At 31.5% G+C, this 20,646-nt stretch overlaps 2 protein-coding genes across 4 annotated transcripts; one reads left to right on the forward strand and one right to left on the reverse strand.

Annotated features, from left to right (window-relative positions):
- Positions 1-2,487: 2,487 nt before the first annotated feature.
- Positions 2,488-9,367, forward strand: LOC148281795 (uncharacterized). Of its 3 annotated transcripts, none has more exons than XM_088226066.1 (6): positions 2,502-2,756; positions 2,848-3,064; positions 3,418-3,609; positions 6,730-6,837; positions 7,275-7,428; positions 7,827-9,367. In XM_088226066.1, the coding sequence occupies exons 1-6, from the start codon at positions 2,713-2,715 to the stop codon at positions 8,015-8,017; spliced, it is 906 nt and encodes a 301-aa protein (XP_088082192.1). In that variant the 5' UTR covers positions 2,502-2,712; the 3' UTR covers positions 8,018-9,367. The 3 variants fall into 3 exon arrangements, with proteins under 3 accessions (XP_088082191.1, XP_088082192.1, XP_088082193.1); XM_088226067.1 differs by having other exon boundaries at positions 2,549-2,691; XM_088226065.1 differs by lacking the exon at positions 6,730-6,837 and having other exon boundaries at positions 2,488-2,756.
- A 3,175-nt stretch (positions 9,368-12,542) lies between these two features.
- tun (N-terminal glutamine amidase tungus) lies at positions 12,543-20,302 on the reverse strand. Its single transcript, XM_088226068.1, has 4 exons — positions 20,044-20,302; positions 19,800-19,953; positions 17,402-17,550; positions 12,543-14,507 (listed from the first exon to the last, which is right to left on the reverse strand). The coding sequence occupies exons 1-4, from the start codon at positions 20,154-20,156 to the stop codon at positions 14,273-14,275; spliced, it is 651 nt and encodes a 216-aa protein (XP_088082194.1). The 5' UTR covers positions 20,157-20,302; the 3' UTR covers positions 12,543-14,272.
- Between the last annotated feature and the right edge of the window lie 344 nt (positions 20,303-20,646).

A 20,646-nucleotide genomic window follows, 5' to 3' on the forward strand; every position in this document is an offset into this window, starting at 1 on the left:
ATAAAACAATAATACAGTCATACTAATTAAAATTCAATAAATTTTTTACACGTGTTCAAAAATTTCTTTAAATTTACTTAAAATTTATTTATTGATATATTATTTACATAAATGCAGAAAAGAAATCCAATAAAAATACGTTCGTAGAAAAACGCGATGTGTTTGGCCTTGTTTGTTGTGACGTCAAGATTCGTGATATTGTTATACACAAATTTCAATGGCAGTTACAAATAAATATGAATCGTGATTACCTAGAATTGCAAAACCCTTTCTTTGGAAAATACAACATTAACCCTCCAATAACGACCCATGATTTCCGCTGGGAAAAATATGATATTTAAAACAAAAAACCCAAACCTTATTTTTCGGTCATACATATAAACCTTGCTTCTTCAAAATTCATAATCTTCTTATGTACGCGCGCTGATTATTCAAACTTTTGACACATATTTAAAAACTCTAATAAACTTCTACTCTATCATTTTCTAATCCACGCCCGTGGTATATGAGGCAATGTATCAGTGCTTTAATCGCAACGTACTGTATGAAGGCAAGACGGGCAGTTTTTACGCTTTAAGTTCAAGTCCACATTGCAGCGTAGAACTACACTTAAAATCAATATTTTATATCCACCTTGCTAGGAATTGAACCTAGGACCTCAAGTATGGTAGGCGAACGCGCCAATCACTTCACTAGGAGGTGAACCATTCCCAATATAATAATTAATAATTCCTTATTTAATCTTCATAGGTATAAATTAGTTTAATGATTTAGTTTTCTATGTTTAGTGTATGTTTATTTAATTCATCGTATTTTATTTTATATACATTATAGTCTAAGTTTATTAAAATTCAGTTTTCTAAGAAATAATATGTAAAACATTATATTTTATATTTTTATATTACAAAGGTAGTCATAAGTTAGTGTTGATAAGAGACAGCGAATTAAAGTTATAAGTGAGAGGGAGAAGGAGAGAGATCCTTACTTGGGCGTTATAAAACCACCCCAACAGTCGGAAAACAGTCGGAACAGGAGGAGCGGAACAGGAGAGCCGGAACGCAGCCGAAAGCGCTATCGAGAAAGTGAGTTGGGTCTACGCAATCGTACCCTCAGTCAAGAATGCAGCGACACTCGGAAAAGGTCAAGAGCCATGGGAGTTGAAGTTGAGGAGTTGAAGTGAAAGTTAATGTATAAGGTAGCGCGCTACGTAGCAAACCTCGTGGAATCCGACTGCTCCACGAGGGTCATCGGAGGCCACCTTCCAGCCACAAATGTCTCTTCAGGTATCCAGGACATCCATCGTCCTCTAAGGAACGCCAGTTCTTTCCCTGCCAGCGCGTGTGTCCCAAACACGGCCGGCCAGTCTTCCAGCTGGCTGTCGTCGTCACCAACGTAACGGGACTGAACCCCGAAAGCCGCCCAAGGCTCTATCCATGGCAGATCTCCGCCCAGGACATCGCCCAGCGTGTGCTTATCCTAGCCAAGCACCCGGACCACCATCCGTCAACTCTCCGCATAAGTGAAACCACCGGGTAACATTGTGTTAGAATTAAGATATATAAAAGTGAAGAGTGAATTAATTAAGGACCTAGCTCTGTAAGTAATTTTATTTTTATACTCATGTTTGTAATTAGCTTTAAGACAATTCCTTTGTTCTTGCTTAATAAACATATGTACATAAAGCATTCAAGTTTTTTTAAATTTTCTTCCAATTTACTCGTTTTCAGGATAAATTTATGTTTTTTTTTTACATTTCTTTTTGGGCATTAAATTCATTTAGTTTGAATTAGAACAACATTATCGTGACGGGGAATTAAAATAGGAAAAACACATGGCGAAGTAACTTCTACACTACATATCCGATATGGCACCAGGAAGACGCAATCTTCCATTAAATCTCAAGTTTCCGTTCGGCGGATGTTCCCGCTTTCTCTAAATTAGCGGAGAGACGGACAGCTTCCGTCTATTCGTACGCGCGAACGCGCAACTTGATTTCAACAGTCTCCGAGATAATTAAATCTCATTTATATTTTTCTCAATCCCGCCATTTAGCTTTCTCAAATAACCTAATTACTCCGCAAACATACATTATTTTTATTTTCATTTATTTCCCCGTAATAACTTGAATTATAAATTTTAATTTTCACTCTAGCAAGAAAATAAAACTATTGAGGATGTTTTATGTCTTATTTATTTTTTCGTTAGACATGGCAAATGAAATTTCAGAACATGACCCCAATTTCCAATATTGGAAAATAATAATTAATTAATAACCATAGATAAAAAATTATTAGATAAATGGAAATATTGAAAATATTCTGAAAATTATTAAAAACAACGTTTGTTATTACTTATGTATATGCTTTGTATATGTTAACCCCCCCCCTTCCCTCATGCTTCAAATAAATGAGGCAAGGTTTTTTTTTTGCCGTTTGGTGACATTTCACGGTAAAAAAAAAACGAATAATTCGACCATTCGACGTATTCATTCGATTACTTTCATGTCTCGAATGCTTATATTTCGATTATATCAATTTTTCGATTATGCCCATCATTAATTAAAAATATAAATAAAGTCAATGCACTGACGAGTCAACGTGAAAAACAGAGTTCTTTGAGATAATGTCATAATATTAATCAGTTCTAAATAACTTTTTTAAATTTTACGGCTACTTTAATTAGCAAAGAAAGGTTTTTACATTCAACCTTATTATGCGCGTAACTAATATTTTCAGGTTGCTCTGGCGTCAAAAATCGTAATTCAATCTATATTGGTTTCCATGAAGATCCTTCAAATTGAATTTTCATTCGGCATATAATATTTATACCATTTATGAAAATTTACAGGGTGGATTTCGGAAATTTTCGTATTATTGAACCAGGAGAAATCAGTCCTCGTAGAAATATACCAGACCACATAAAAAAGCCATATTATTATGATTCAGGGAATGTACAATCTAATTTAATCGAGCCTGAAATCAAATCTCCTGAACAAATTGATGGGATGAAAAAAAGTTGTAAATTAGCCAGCTTGCTATTGAAAAATGTTGGGGATTTCATTGAGGTATTTTTACAAATTTATTTATTATTTGTTATTTCATCATTGTGTCATTAATTTTAACTTCTGTGGGTATTGTTTTATAATAAATTTATGTTTAAACTCTTTTTTTTTCAATTACCTCCTGTTCTTAACCTGTTGATGTTTTAATTTAATTTTAAAGTATTTATAAATAAATTTGAATTAATAAATTATTTGAAATGTGACATGATGAATGGGATGAATAATTATATTCATGTAGTTGCCAACCAATAATAATTCAATCTGGTTGAAAATGTGGATTTAATTATACACTTCTTGATGGTACAAAATATATTTTAATGGCTTTAAAATTATCAATTTATTCATCTAAATTTTAGGAAGGTGTAACAACTGATGAAATCGATGGTTTTGTTCATGAAGAATGTATAAAAAATGGTGCTTATCCATCACCATTGAACTACAAAGGATATCCAAAGTCCATCTGTACTTCTGTGAATAACGTAGCTTGTCATGGCATTCCGGACAATCAATTTTTAGTCAGTGGCGATATTATAAATGTTGATATTACAGTATGTATAAATTTATTTATTTATTTGAGTGCACATTGCAACAATTACATATTCACTTCGTAGTAGGTATGACATTTCACACTTTTTTGTTCATATGTTTTTTATAAACCACTCTAATTTTAAGTTATATGATAGGAACAACCTTGAAACCAGTGAACGTATAATCAAATTAATGTGGTTAATAAGTAATTACAAATAAAATAGGAAAGGAGGTAAGGAAAAATTGAAAATAAAATAAATAATAAAGCGGGAGACTTGATTAAGGGGGCAGTGGTGTGGCTCCTTTTTCCGTCTATACAATAGCCAGTGTTAGCCAATGCCAGCCAGAGAAGAATAGCGAGTGAAGTTGGTCCTATTGTACTTGCACCAGAATATATGGACGTCTAGTGGTCGTTGTAGGTGCATGGAAGTTTATCGGGGGCAATAATTTTGAACAATCCATTAGAGAACAGACTACCCTATGTCAGTAATGAGGAAGTTCAGTGGTTTTTTTTATTATTTGTCAAAAATAATAGCTAAAAATAAGCCAAAATTTATTTTTTTAATTTTTTATACATATATCGTATTATCAGCGCTACGATTTTTTAACGTTTTATATTTCTGAAATAACTCCGCATGTGACATCAGAGGTTCTTTTCCATTTCTTCTCGATCAGTTCTTCCCATAGGTCCATCGACCGCAAGCAAACCGGAAGTCTTCCATAACTCTCATATCATAGGTTGATTCATATGAACCAGTGACGTCATTCAAAGTAGTTTATCAAAATGATGTTTATTATTTTTTGTACATTTTCAGGAAACTTTGCTTTGCAATTTAATGTTCCAATTTTTACTGCGCGCAAGAAAACATTTATTGTGTCCAATTTCCCGTAGGGCTGAAGTTCCTCATTGTCTTTCTGCTGGAGACCAATACTGCTGTCATAAGCAAAAAAGCAGTTTTTTAAATATAAAATGAGGTAATAATGATCTACGAGAAATTTCAAAATCATTTGATATATAGCAAAGAGCACTAAAAAAAATTTTCAAAATGAAAAACTATGTTTTTTTAAGCAACAACCTAATATCTAGGAATCCATATACAAAAACTCAAGGTAGAAATGTAGGAAACTAGGTGTAGATATGACACACACAGGTTATATGCTTTAGAAACAATTGACATACTGTGTTTTTACTTATGATTATTTATAGTTTTTTTTTTTAATTTGCATACAGTTGATAAATACTAAAAAGTGTCATATATCAAAATATGACATGAAAATAACTGCCTTTTTGCTTATGGCAGAAGAATAGTAACCTCAGCTCAGTTTTCGAATAGTTTAATCTTTATAATTTATCATGTGCGGAAAAGAAATGATGATGATGATGTAGTTAACTATTTACCTATCTACACTCAGTGGTGCATTAGGCACTGCATTGGCATTCTAAATTGAATCAGGAATCCTGCAGGAATCGAACCTGGGACCTCGAGCATAGTAGGCGAACACGCCAACTACTAGATTACGAGGCGGACTTATCTACACTCGATTTCCATTTTTAGGATTTTTATCTGAGCATAGCCGTCGAGTCAAAAACACTCATCCAAGGATCTGTTTCTATTTCACACACAGAACTGTATTCTTCATCTGCCCAGATGCAGAAATATTACAAAGTATACAGCAAAAATTATTAAAATTAAGAAAATAGTTCAGTGTGTGCATTAGAACCAGAACCCTGGATGAATGTTTTCGACTCGATGGCTACTCTCGGATAAAAATCCTGAAAAAGGCAATCAAGTGTACATCGACAATGACGTTTAAACTTGTAATGAGTGTTTATTTTTTGTTTTCTGGTTGGCTTTTTGTCAGCATTAGATTTTTTTTTCTTAAAATTAAAAAACTTACCATATTTTGCGGACAATAAAACGCATCGGACCATAAGACACACTCCAATTTTTTGTTAAATTTTCTGGAAAATGCGATATTTTTTTTGATTAATTATAAAACATGTACATGTACTAAATTTTTTTATTTATTTATATTTTGGTACGGATAAAAAATATTTTTTATTATTTTAATCAAATTATATTTTTGTAAAAAAAATATTTGTATAATTTTTATTAATACTTATATATTTTTTTTTAACCTTTCCCTTACTGTCTTAAAAACTTACGCGCGTTACGGTCCTGTGTACTCACAATACATGCAAAAAATGAGAGATTTTAAATCGTAAAAGTGTAATATTCAACGGCAATTGCTTAAATAATTTATAGTTGAAGTCAAAAGTGATGATATTTTAAATCTTATTGCTAAAAACATGAAAAAAAACATTCATTCATGCTTCCAGTACCGCAAAAGAACCGCCCCCAACGAAAGCCGGGCAGCTACTGACGCAGCTAACGGGCATCAGGGAGAAGTACAAGAAACTTTGCTGTTTGCGAGTGTGACGCATAAAAATTGTCTCTCTCGCTCCCAAATATACCCGTATTATCGAGAGTGAGGCGTAAAGAGTGTGCGAGACAATTATATATTAGGATTACTCTTTTATTACGAACGCAACATGCAACTTTCTATTGTATTGGTGATATCTCCGATTTTAGACAAAACGCTTTTTATGTTCCCAATAAGCATTAATTATTTAATAAAAAAATCATTTTTACCGATACGTAAATGTATAACGAAGGAATATCGAAAATCTCAACCCATCATTTATTATATTAATGGACATATTAAAGTTAGTAGATGCAATGAGTACTAGCTACGATCACCGGGAAGGGAGAGTTAATGTCAAAATAATATTTTTATATTTCCTGTTATATTTAATGAAAAGTTTTTTTTTTTTTTTTGTGAAAAAGAAATATTTGCGATCTTATGATTTACCCAAATATTTAATTTTGAGGGCCATTCTCAACGAGTTGTAAATAACTCACTATTAGAAAATGGAATCAAGTTGGGGTAGAGTGGGATTCGAACCACGGACCTTTGGTCTGTGAGTCCGAGACACTAGCCACGGGACCACAACCCAACAGGGATTGCGTACATTTAAAGAAAAATTTGTTATATATATACGTAAAAGGTTGAGTACCATTTATAAAAAAAGAATGCAATTTTACATATGCCTATATTATTGATCTTATTATCAACAGGTTTTCCTTGATTACTACCATGGAGATTGTTCAAAAACATTTTTGGTTGGAGAAGTAGATGATCAAGGAAAACATTTAGTTGAAATAACTGAGGAATGTTTAAAACAGGTAAAAAAATATAACTGATCTATCATAAACATGTATTGAGACTATTATAGTTAAATAAGTAGGTACCTTCAAAAACTTATAGGAACTTATTTTATTAATACACGAGTTATAAATTATGTGTCATTAATATTTAGGTTTTGATTTTTTATTAAATGCGTTTTTAATAACAACTTCACGAAGCTATATAGGTAGTATCCTCTTAAAAAGAAGATTGTGTCATAAGCAGTCCTTATAACATTTTACCCATACCTATAAAAGTTTTTTGCTTTCTAATAGTTATTTTGTTAATCCTATTTTAGTTGTAATTTAAAACTGATGATGATATTGTGAAATGTGGAGTCATAAACTGTTTTATGAATTTAAAGAAAAAGGGTATGACAAGATTGAAATCTATTAAAAAAGCATCGCGTATAATAATAATAACATTCCGATTTCAGGGTATTTCAGTATGTGGGCCAGGTATACCATTTACAGAAATTGGTTATGCAATATTTAAACATGCTTCAAAATATAACCTCAACGTCGTTCCTTGTTTTCTTGGTCATGGAATAGGAGAATATTTTCACGGTCCTCCAGATATTTACCACACAAGTAAGTTTGAATTTAATTTACAAACAATTCAATTCAAAGCAAGTAAAGGAAGTGCCTTAAAATGAATAAGAATCGTCTTCTGGAAATATTAAATGTCAGTTGCTTTTATGTGTGGTTGAATTATTTGAGATTTAGCTCTATTAAATTTTTTTAATATATTATTTTTTAACAAAAAAATAAACTTTTGTCATTAACATCGATCACAAAATGCAATTAAAAATTCAACAAGTTTAGCAAAAATATTTTTGTAAAATACACAAAATATTTTAAGGAAAACATGGATTGTGTTAAAACTAGAGACTAGTTAGTACATTAAAGTGATTCAAACAAAACATTAAATTAATTTACTTTTGTAAATCCTAAAATGAATCACGAAGTCAGTGCTTTTTTTGTTTTAGAAAATACCTATCCAGGTGTGATGTTGCCAGGTATGACATTTACAATAGAGCCAGTCTTAACTTTAGGAGAAGAAATGATAGAATTACTGGAAGATGGTTGGACAGCTGTTACGGCTGATAATGCAAGAACTGCACAAGCAGAACATACTATCTGTGTAACTGAGAATGGTTGTGAAATTCTAACATTATAAACTAAGCTCATTGTAAATAAATTAAGTATTTAGTTGGATATACCAGATGTATGCGTAAGTTTTTGCCAGTTTTTGTGGTAAAGAAAACGTCATTTTTAAGGGAAGTATATTTTTTATTTATTCAAAATATTGGCCATCGGCTTCTACACACTTCGCTCATCTTTCATGTAAGTTATGAATACCATGCCAGAATAACTGTTTGTCTTTTGCGACAAACCATTAGTCGAGCCATTTTTCAATTTCTTTGAAATTGCAGAAGTGCTTCTCTGCGAGTGCGTGCCCCATTGATGCGACGAAGTGATAGTCAGATGGTGCTGGTCGGGGGAGTACGGTGGATGTGGAAGAATGTCCTCCAAGCGATTTCAAGGTGTCTCGCTAGTTTTGCTGTGTGAGACGGCGCATTGTCGTGTAACAAAATCACTTTGCCATGTTTTCTCACCTATTTCTGTAGTCTTTCGATCAATGCTTACTTTTAATTAATCATTTGTTGGCAATAGCGTTGTGCGCTAACAGTTTTGCCGAGCTTCAAAAGTTCATAATACACAATACCGCTCTGGTCCCACCAGACACAAAGCATGGTCTTCTTGCCGAAGGGATTTGGCCTTGGTGTTGAAGCCACGATTTTAGTCCCGTCACAATTCGATACAGAAATAATTGTCTTTTGTGGCGTTGAAGCAGCATTTCACAAGTGACTGCGATTTTCCATTCGCTGTTTATCCAAATCATGTGGGATCCATTTACCGAGTTTATTGATCTTGCTCATTGCTCGTAAACGTCTCCTGATTGTTTCTTGTGACACATTTAATGCTTTTGCAAATTGCTGTTGAGTTTGAGTTAAGTCATCATCCAATAACGCTTGCAATTTCTCGTCTTTGCACTTTTGTGGTCTACCAAAGCGTGCACTGTCTTTAAAATTTAAATCACCACGTTTAAATTGTCGAAACCATGTTCTAATAAATGGAGCGTGTTCACCATATGTTTCTACCAGCAAACGATGACTTTCCACAGCCTTTTTCTTTTGATTAAATAAGAAAAGCAATGCGTGCTGCAAATGTTATTTTTCAGGCACAAACGTCGACATGATCACTGAAGGATACAACGCAGACGCTATTGTTTGGCGGACTCAACTTGTGTGTGTAGGTTGCGAACAAACTGACGTAGTGTCAAATTCATACGCTGCATACTGTTCGGTGGTGCCATCTCTAAATGAAACCGGAAAAGACTTATGCATACACCTGGTATATACCCAATATTATTTATTTGTATGTAATATATATTATCATGAATGTATTTCAATAGCCGTGTAAAGAGCCCTTTGGGTTTTTATAAATAAATAATTTAAAAACTGCAGAATCTACTATTGTTGAGTTGTTTATATGGATTTTATTGAGTAATTTATCTTTATCTTATTAAGGGCTTTACTTAATAAATTTCCTTATACCGAGCTTATATCAAGAAATAACTATACCCGGTGTAACTATTTATACCCGGTATAAGAAAGGGGTTACTTATAAAAATATTAACGACCTAGTATAATTACTGTACTAAGTTTATTCCATTGTTTACTTTTTGACCATGCCACATTTCTGCGTGCATTTATGAACAAGTTGCATCTGCTGTTACAAAACAAAACGAACTACACAAATGTCAAGCACAACTTACGAAATCCAAGTCAATCAAAAACAATAATGATTTTATTATTGCGGTGTTTAAGACTTGGAGATTTATTCTAAAAGAGCAAACTGTAAATATACTACATATATTTTCTGGGCGTCATGGACTTTTGAAAGAGAATATTCAATGTAAATAATTGAAGAAAGATTATTGGTATTTTAGATTAATTGTAAATACTTAGGTTTCTAAGCTACGGGTGATTCAGCAAATTGACCTTAAAATATTACATGGATTAATTGCTGATACGCCATTAATAATTTCTTCTCAATGTGATGAAAACTGGTTATTGTTACAATGTGTGAAGCAAAAATATTTAATTCCTAACAGTGCTGTATACAATTTGAAGATAATTAGTTTAAGCCAAATGGTGCATTCAATATTCTTTAGGATAATTGCCTCAAAATCCAGCCGGTATACTTAGAAAATTGACTTAATATATTAAAAATTAGATGTTTTGGAACAAAATTATTTTTATTTAATTTATTCATACTATCAAAATATTTTATGAATTATATTGATTTACAAGCTTTATTGTCAAATAGAAATATTTTTTTTTTATTGATTACTTTTAGTAATAAAGATTACCTCAAAAAACTACAAATTAGCGGATTAACACTGCCTACTCGTATGGGTATACAACCCCGATTGCTTTAGCCATTGGTGTTCTCTCTTTTCTCTACTCCTATTCTCTTCCATTTACATTCCCATATAGCTTTAATCTCCTTCACCCTGAGCTCCTCTTGCGTCATCTGTATCCCATCTAACATTCCACTACAAGATTCAAGAATCTGAAGCGCAGGACTGATCACCTTGCCTTTATGTAATTGTCGATCATGCTAACACCACATGGGCCCGATGCGGTGGCTTACGCACCATCCAAGTGTGGATAGGGGAGGGGTAAAATAAAAACGAAAGACAGGATTTTAAGAAATCAAGGAATATTTTTAAAAGTGTAAAAAAACTTTATCGGTAACATATTGAAATGGTTGCATTTATAATTTAAAAACTATTTTTTAAAAATGGAATGTATTAGTAATAAACAAAATATGTATAGGTTTTTAAAGCCTGCTAAAAAAAACAACAACATACTCCACACAGCATTCTCACAGATGCCATAGGCCCCCGAGAAACCTTAGAGCCTCCCGTGTGTTGTAAATATATTTATATAATAAAAAAATCTTATAATTATTCAGAAACATCCACCATCTTTGATCCCGTGTCCTTGTCCTTGTCCGTGTCCTTTTTTATTGCTGTCCTTTGTTTCAATGGGATCTTTAAATTCAGCCCTATGTCTTTGAGATATAACATGATTGGTACATAATTCGACCAAATCATTACACTTCTTTGCCTTTGGTATGGACACGCGGGATTTATGTAATTTTTCATGTACTTTTTTTTGTGTCTTGTACCAAAATATCTTTGTCGTGTGGTTCTGGATACATTGAATACTTAACATTTATTTTATTTGGTGCAGATTTTATTAACGTAGGAAAATACGAATTTGACTAATTTTTTCAGCCAGATTTTCTTTTAAGTATTTCTCAGATATAGCACTCCATTGAACAAAATCTTCGTGAGAAGGGACTCCCAAAAAAATAATTACAAATGAAACAATGTAAAAAATAACAACCTAATTGTGGAAAAACTTATTACATTTTGTATAAGAGGCCAATTATTGTTTTTTTTTTTTCATTTGCATTTGTTTTTTGTAATAATATATTGTTTAATTGTACACGTTATAAATATAAAAACCTACTTTTAAAAAAGTTAACCTGCTAAGGGGGTTTAAAATATTTAATATTTAAAAAATAACAAAAAATAAATTTTAAAAATAAATAAACCTTGCATGAAATAAAATTTCTGTGTTAATTTGTTCCATAAAAAATGCCTTATAGTATTAACGTTCTTTTTGAAAATAAAATAATTTATCTGTTTTCTATAGGTTTGTGATATTATAATATCTAAAAAACAATATTATAAAATCTATAAAGAAAATCATGCTGACAAACCAGCCAAAGGTTTCGAATTACTAATTGTTTCATTCACCGCTCGTACTCATTCGGCTCAAGCAAACGAAAGAACAAAACGAACTAGAGACATAAAAGACAGAAAGATATGAAGACACAAATGATACGGAGATGCGAAAGATGCGGAGATATGATGACCTAAATAAGCCGAATGTGCAATTTATAAAATAAAACTGTCTAAATAAATGTTTTGTTTAAAACCAGATTTAACTTAGATACCTATTACGTACTTGTAATTATGAGGTTCTGGCTCACTAAATAAATTACAGACCACTTGAGACAGTATGAAACCTTAGTTAGATTGTTACTAAGCCAGGAACTTGTACCAACATACTAAATTGTTTAAAACTATTCTTTATAGTAAAAATCTAGAGCCTTTTTTTTACATTTTAACTAACTAACTAACCATCACGCCATTTCTCCGGAGGGGTAGGCAGAGAGGATAGAACGCCACACCACTCTGTCCTGGCACACTTCCTTTGCTTCCTTCACATTCATACACCTTCTCATGCAAGCACGCCGATTATTCCGACTTTTCACATGACCACTTTCAAGAATTTGTTGTACTTTATCATGCCATGTCTTTCTCGGCCTTCCTCGACTTCTACAACCAGACACATTCGCATCATAAATCTTTTTAGCCGTTCTTTCATCATTCGTTCGCTCCACATGACCGAACCATCGCAAAAGACCTTTCTTAATTTTGTCGATAATGCTTAACTCAGCCTTGCATTCTGCTCTAATTTCGACATTATTTTTTACATTTTACTATTTATAAATAAAACAATGACACATCTGAGGGAATGTGAAATAATAAAACTGAATCCTTTTATTTAATTTATTTGCCATATTAAAATTCTTAAATAAAACAAATGTTACTTGATACATTAAAAGCACAAGCACATTATATCACTCATTGTATATCAGTCAAATATTTCAAAACTCCTGACAAGGCAATAAAGCAAATCTGTATTTTATTATAAATAAAATTGAATATAATTTATTGGTGATATAATAAAATCTTCATATACTGATTATGTTTGGGATTGTTTTTTTGTTATTTTTATAATCAACATTAAAATAATTCAAATGGATTTTTCATTACATAAACTGGTCATTAAGTTGGAGCTGAAATATTTCAATTTACTTATATAAAATATCATGAAAGTAAGAAATGATTGAGTTGACATTCTTATCAAGGCTAATTGATGATTACAACACTAAAAGAAAATCACAATTGTCATTGATCGTGTTTTGTTTGAAGAGACATTTGAATGAAAACTGTATTTTATACAGTTAATAGAAGTTTATATTTCTCTGATATTTGAAGTGTAAAAACACGCACACCAATAATACATACACTTATTTCATGTATAAACATTTAAATTTTACATGCTTGAAAACACCATTAATAATACATTATTAGGGGTACCTTTTAAATTTATGTAAAATATTACATAGCATTTGGATAAATATCTTACAATTTATTTAGAATACAAAATAGTAAAAATTTTAATTAAAAACCATAATTTTAATAAACATCAATATTTTACTTTTTTACGCTTATGTATGTAGTTTCTTTGAATATTAATAATGGTGCATTTAAATTACGTTCATGTACATAATTATATTCAACTTGAGAAAAACCAACATTTGGTTTAGATCGTGGAATATATGTTGCTCTTATCCAAACACCAGATACACTTCAAATAATCTGCCTCAATCTAACTTCTTATTATGTTGAAATGTTGATTATAAAAATATATTTTAATTTACATTACTTGGTGCCAACATCTAACAATAATATGATATATTTTAAAATACAATTGATAGTGGCGTAACAGTATTCCCAGAATCGCATGGTATGATTCCTATAATTATTCTTCCCAGTTAGTAAATACATACTTATTCGTAGTATGTAGTACAAATTTTGCTTTCCGCCAATCACATGTCCCACTATATACACCATTTATAATAGTATAGTCATAAGTCATCTCGTGCAAGAGTTTTATGGACTAGAATATAACCCTATATTAATATTATGTCAAGTTTACTCGACAGATAAATTCTTGTGGTTACTTATGACGAGAATTTATAAAATATCTAATGGAATTGTTCCAAAAACACATTATGCAGTAAACATTTATTTAAACACGTATGAAAACTTTTTAATAACAACAAGATAGAATTATTAGGAAGAGATTAATAAATTATTTAACTATAAGTATAGTATTTTTAAGGAAGGTACAAGAATTAAATTAATAGATATTAAGAGTAAATATAGAATCTTCAAAAGAAGATTCTAATATGTATAATATTATAAAAATGTAATAAAATCCAGTAAACTGGAAAACCTAACAGTATGTGAATACAAAAGTCGTAGGAAACCTGTGTATTGTATGTAGTGCTCCCGAGATAATGTCACACCTTCGATAGGCCGTGCAAATTAATGTATACATTTCAAGTTGAAATAAACACTTCCAATAGTACGCAATAGCAAGAGATGAAAAGTAATAATAGAAAGTAAGCATTTCCTATCTACTAAGAGCCAATACTACTTATTTAGTTTAAAAAATTGCTGCACGAACTGTGTGAGACTGAAAACTTGACCAGGTCCAATAGCGGGATCCATGTTGGTATATTCATCCAAGTTGTGACTACTTCCTGTAGTGCTGATAGCCGGATATGGTGGGGGTGGTTTAATCCAAGATCCATCGGGCCTCTTCATGTGGCGGCGGTCAGAAGCAAAGTTTTGGAAAAATTCTACAGCAGGGACAACTCGAAAGTATCTGGAAACAAAAGTATCACATTTATGTATCATGTAAATTCATTTGTGAATATCTATTCTACTCACTCTAAATTCTTATACAATATATGAGGATTGATGATAATAATAATAATAATAATAATTAGACATATTTACAGAAGTTGATTTTTTTTCAATAAAAAGTATAAAGTGCGACATTATGTATTTTGTCAATAAAAACATATCAGCAATATTTTGAGTATGTCCAAACCTTTGAAATATGAATAGGATTAAACCCTCTAGGGAGCTTATCAAGACTAACAGATATTTCAACAGATAGAGAACCTTTTTAAAATGCAAATAAAGATATCCATTTTTTTTCATCATTATTTCATGTCCGCTCCCTAGTCACAGACAGTCATGGGATTTTGAGCATCAAGGCACGATATACTCCCAGGTCTTTGAAACTCTTGACCCTTTCGATGATTTGGTTTGACAGAGTCAGGGGATTTTGAGCATCAAGGCACAAAGTGTTACACGGTACATAGGTTTTTGCAATATTGATTTTTAAGCCCATGTACGAAGAGTACCTATTTAGCCCATTTTCCAGTGTAAATCTATGCGGACTATCAAATGCTTTTTCATAATCAACAAAGCACACAGCCAAGGAACTATTCTGTTCTTGGTTTTCCTGTAAAATACAGCATTTGTTGTAGAAAATATTTTTATTTCGCGTATTTTGTATGTAAATATGCGAGATAAAAGCTTTTTCTACAGCTGCGAGAGCGTTTGGAATATCACTCCAGGTAGAAAACCCGCCTGGTTCTCTCTTAATAGCTGCATAATGGGTCCTCGAACTCTTTGCAATGTTATGTATGCAAGTATTTTTCCCATTACAGCTATCACAGTTTAATGGATTACCCTTTTTATGCAATGCTGTGATCTCCCCATTTACCCAGTCTCTCGCACACCTCTTTTGTTCCCACACTTTGGTCATTAAAAGGCACTTGTGCCGTATAATAAATAAACAAATTAGTTGGTGTAATGAGACAATGTCAGTGATGCTGTTTTTGAGAAATTTCAGGTGTATATCGTCAACTCCTAGTGCTATTCCGTTTTTAAAGCATGGCATGGCCATTTTCATTTCAGCAAGTGTCGGAGAACCGTCAGGAATGTTGACTGCCCATGGAATGCTTGATGCAGCCTCTATGGAGATATTGAGGGTGGAAGGAAGAGGAGGGCGATTAAATACTCTCTGGAAATGACCACTCCATTTTAAAGAAATCCATTTTACTACTATGTAACTTTTACAACTCTGCATATGTTTAAACATACTTTCTTCTATTATTTTACATAATGATTTTTTTAAAGAAAGAGCTGAAACCTTTGTGTAGTAAATTTTACAACTCTGCATATATTTAAACATACATTTCTTCTATTATTTTACATGATGATTTTTTTAAAGAAAGAGCTGAAACCTTTATGTAGGTGAGATTCTACTAAGTTATTTCACCAACATTTTTAATTTTTATGCATCTTAAACCAGTTGCTTAAAAATAATATTTTAATTGCTTTTAACACGTTGCACAAAACACAGCACAAAAATGTTGTAAAATTCGATACAGCTTGAAGTAAATAAATAAAATTAGTATTAGTCAATGAAGATTTGGACACCTAAAAACTTTTATTACAACCCTCAGTTGAATTAACCACCCTCGAGAATACAATCAAATGTAGATCGAGAATAAGCTAATATGGCTTCTTTCTTGAATTACAGTTGTTGGGCAATAGAGGTATGTAATTGGTTTAGACAGAGTTAGAACCACTAAATATGATTCTTTATTTGGTGGGTGAAAATTTATGGGTCAGCTATAAAAAATAATTGTTCCAAATAAATTTACTAAATATAAAAAAAAACAATGAATACATACTAACAATATTTTAAGAGTTAAGTAATCAAATAAACCAGTCAATTACAGGTACAGACAAAAATCTCTCCTTTTCCTAACACAAATAGCTAGGAAACAAAAAACTTGTGAAATATAAACCTTGTACATCAAAGTCAATAATATTGTAACTCCCATATAAAAAAGGAAATGACAAGGCGTAAGCTTAGATGCCTACACTTTTATATGCGATACTCATAAAAGTTCTACATTCTGTTGAAATGCCCATCAATCTTAAAAACATGTCAACGTTAATTTCACAGAGCTACATGTGCATTCATTGATGTTTAATAAATAGACACAGTATTCCCTTACTAGCCACATCTTATATTTAGCAAATATTACATTGCCCTCAACAATTGGAAATAAAAAGATGGCAAATAATGATACACATGCAAACGTTTGCATAAGAAAAAATTATACATACATATTTATGCATAACTCGTTGCCATAGTTACGACACAAGTAATCAGTGTTATTACTTATTTGCTTTAAAATTGTCTTAAAAATATATCGAATTGTGTACTTATTTGATTAAATATTGTAATTTTTTAATATATACATATATGTCTTGTATGTATATATTTTGTACCACGACAGGCCAGGAGTCCCAATTACAGCACAGAACACCCAGGTTTGAATTTTTGTCATTTCACCAGTAATCAAACCCAGAACACTCCGAATCAAACGTCTTAGCCATTACACCAAGGGGGCTGCCATTTAGGAATCTATTTAATTGTATTATGTCACACACAAAAATACTTTTACATCGAGTGAATAATATTCTCCTATTTCATGATCTAATGGTTGACATGAAATATTTTGTCAAAAGGTGTTTTTCCACAATACTTCCCGTCTATGGACTGAAATCTGAAGCGTAAGACCGAGCATCTTACCTTCTATGATTAAGATAAGCTGTGGTTAGTGTGAGAATGCAGTGCCCTATGCATTATTAGGTGTGGGTAAGGTGATGATGACGAATAATATTTACCTATAGTAGTCGGAGTTCACTACATGGTCTGTACGGAATGTTTCAGTAACATATTTGTGGAAAAATGTAGGAAAAGGCAGCTCTGAATCTAAATCATACACAAGACATGTTTTTTTGTCCCAGCAATACATGAATATGACATGGTAATCCTGAAATGTTATAACAAAACAAATAAAATATAATGTTGCAATTTTCATTCATTAATTAATTAAGGGGTTAAATCAAATATAATACATATAAAAATTTAAACAAAAATTTAGTCTGCTTTCAATGACTGTCAAACACAAACTAAATTATGCAGATTGCTTAAAATTTCGGAGCAGTCTATCAACAGATGGCAGTTGACAAGAACAAATGCAGAAAATTTAAGAAGTAACGAACTTGATGATCCACCCCGTATCAAGGAGACTTTTAAAAAACAACTATATAATTCATAAATAAGTTAAATATCCCCTTTTAGAGATACAGATTTTTATTTGATTATTCTTTTTTTAAATGCTCTAAATGTAGAATATATATTCCTTGTTAGAAACAATTCACTATTTTTCCGTGCTTAAAAATATAAAAATTTAACAGTTTTATGAGAAGTTAATGTGCCTAATTAAATAAGTAAATTTTAATGAGTTGGTCGCATGTAACATGCAAGAGATCGGTCACATCATACATGCACACGATGTGTAGGTGTGGTACAAGTACATTGCTATTTTCAAAGGTACTTTAGACTTTTCACTTACAAACTCAAATAAACCACCGTATTTCAAGAAATGTTAATTTATGGTTGCCATGTTTTGAAATAATGAACAAGGAAGGAGTGATTCATAATCTGGGACAAACTAACATAAAAAACTGGGACAAATAACCGACCACTATTCTGTGGACACTGTACCTATGTATGTCCTCATTACAAAGTTTTTAAAAAAATAAATGAGTCCTTGTGACAATCCTAAATATCAGTCTCAAAAAAATATTTCGTAAGGTCCTTCTTTCAACCGAGTGAAAATATTCAGCACAGCATCCTGGAACGACTAGCGTGAAAAACACACGATAGGTTGAAACTTTAAACTCAAGATAAACTTAAAATGTGGTATTTTTTGAACCAGGGTACGTTGGGTACATATAATTGCAGAGCTCAACAGAGCTGTAGGTACTATGAACCAGTTAATGAACCAAGGCAGCGATTCAAGTTGAATTTGATATAGCTACGCTACAGACATCAAGAAAATTTTACATGAGCACATTATAATAAATCTTTTGGTTCTTCCCAAAAATTGAATTTAAAAATGTTTTGTTTTCTGCAATATTTTTCATTAAAGCTTTCAAGTGCCCATATCGAGGCTTTACTGACATAATGCATTAAGTCATTAAAACAAGTTGCTGGATAATCGCATTTAAAGCTTTTTTATTCTTTCAATTCATTATTTCTCCCATAATTTTTTTTTATTTTTTAAAGCTTTAAAAGAGTAATCTTTATTCTAGGCATAGCATAAAATATTTTAAATATATAAAGACTGTTAACTTAATGTATTATGTCAGTATAGCCTCGATATATTTAAAATATTTTAAAATATAGGTGCAAGATGTTGACTTCAAATTTTATGCTATGCCTAGAATAAAGATTACTCTTATAAAGCTTTTTAAAAAATTTAAATAAAAGAAAATTATGGGAGAAATAATGTGTTGAAAGAATAAAAAAGCTTTAAAGGCAATTATCCCAGAACTTTTTTTAAAGACTTAATGCATTCTGTCAGTAAAGACTCAATATATTGTTTGGAAATGTTAATAATTAGTGTATATTTTAATGATATATATATATAAGTTAATATTAGGACATTCATGTATTATGGTTGTACTATTTTAAGACTAATTTTTTTTTTAATGTATCAGTCCAATTGAAATTCCATTTTAATAATATAGAGAGTAATGAGTAATCTCCCCATCCATGATCATGTTTATTTTAACTGATCTCAATAAGTTTCCTTAACTGAGACATTGTAGTAAATGAAAACTTACTACCTTTTAAAAAAAAAAAAGTTTTAGCAATAAATTGCCGAGGCATTAATATTTTTTTTTTTTTTTTTTTTTTATTATATTGAAAACATATAATACATAATTATATACAATATTCCCAAGGAGTTTTTTAAAAAAAAAACTCATTTAGGGACATACAGATAATAATTTTTTTAGAGACGTTTTTAAATTTTAAACTATAATATTATTATTTAAGTAGTTACATTTAGACAAGAACATTTTTAAACAAGTCTCATCTGAATGTTTAACTACCTTTACGGATATTGAATTAACGGTAAACCAATTTTTATGGGAAATAAAAACCAGATGATTTAGTGACAGGCTGGATTGTCCAAATCAATAATAAATACAATAATTTTCATGTTCAAACCCAAAACACTAGGCGATCCTCTTCCCGTCCAGCACGTTGTCGCCATAAAGGGACAGTTTTGCAAGGATTAGAAATGAAAACAACAAAACATCGCTCTAATTCTTCGGGAACACGTCCATTTACGTCTTGACACAATTTCCATACATTCTCCTCACTAGAAAATAAAATTAAACAAGTTGTATATGATTACTTTACACGTAGATTAAATTATCAGCCTTATGAAAACAATGAAATATTAACTTACCAGTAACAAGATACATATGAACAATCAGTTTGTTTGGGAAATAAAGGTTTCATAACTCTATCAGATTTTTGTATATTTTCGTTGGAAGGTCTCGTTTGCGTATTTAAAGACATGTTGACATTACTCTTTGTTTCCTCTAAAAATCGATTTGTGCAAAAGTGCAAAGATAATACGAACTACTGCTACGAACCGCGCTATTTGTATTTTCTATTTTACGTCTTTACGATTTACCTCGCCACTGACTCCCGCCTGTCGGCAGAAAAACGAAGCTCGAACAGCACGAAAAGAGATTATATAGACCATTATTTTTCAACCTGTGGGTCGTGACCCCCTGGGGGGTCGCGGAGCCTCTGTAGGGGGGTTGTGAGAGGTCGAGAAAACTTCAGTTTTTTTATACAACATATAATTTTGAGACTTAAATAAAAAGTCGGTAAGAGTTAAAATTATTATATTTAACAAAATTTCCCTATAATCAATCATACAAGTCAGAAAAATGCTAGTTCAAAACATGTTATTACAAAGAAAATAAATATTAAAAATGTGTTTAAATAGAAAATGATTACATCTGTGCTTGCTTATCTTCGTTCATTTTAATGTGAAGGT

This window comes from Micrasema longulum, unplaced genomic scaffold (genome assembly GCF_059751315.1).
Source record: "Micrasema longulum isolate JH-2025_06_02 unplaced genomic scaffold, ASM5975131v1 h1tg000406l, whole genome shotgun sequence".
Lineage (NCBI taxonomy): Eukaryota > Metazoa > Arthropoda > Insecta > Trichoptera > Brachycentridae > Micrasema > Micrasema longulum.

Bases quoted from the DNA above. Each gene is read 5' to 3' on its own strand.
- LOC148281795 (XM_088226066.1), top strand. From the start codon at position 2,713: ATGCGCGTAACTAATATTTTCAGGTTGCTCTGGCGTCAAAAATC. The intron at 3,065-3,417 runs GTATTTTTACAA...TCTAAATTTTAG, and splicing joins ATGTTGGGGATTTCATTGAG to GAAGGTGTAACAACTGATGA. The intron at 7,429-7,826 runs GTAAGTTTGAAT...TTTTTGTTTTAG, and splicing joins TCCAGATATTTACCACACAA to AAAATACCTATCCAGGTGTG.
- tun (XM_088226068.1), bottom strand. From the start codon at position 20,156: ATGTCTTTAAATACGCAAACGAGACCTTCCAACGAAAATATACAAAAA. The intron at 19,954-20,043 runs GTAAGTTAATAT...TTTATTTTCTAG, and splicing joins TCATATGTATCTTGTTACTG to TGAGGAGAATGTATGGAAAT. The intron at 14,508-17,401 runs GTAAATATTATT...TTTTGTTTCCAG, and splicing joins GTGAACTCCGACTACTATAG to ATACTTTCGAGTTGTCCCTG.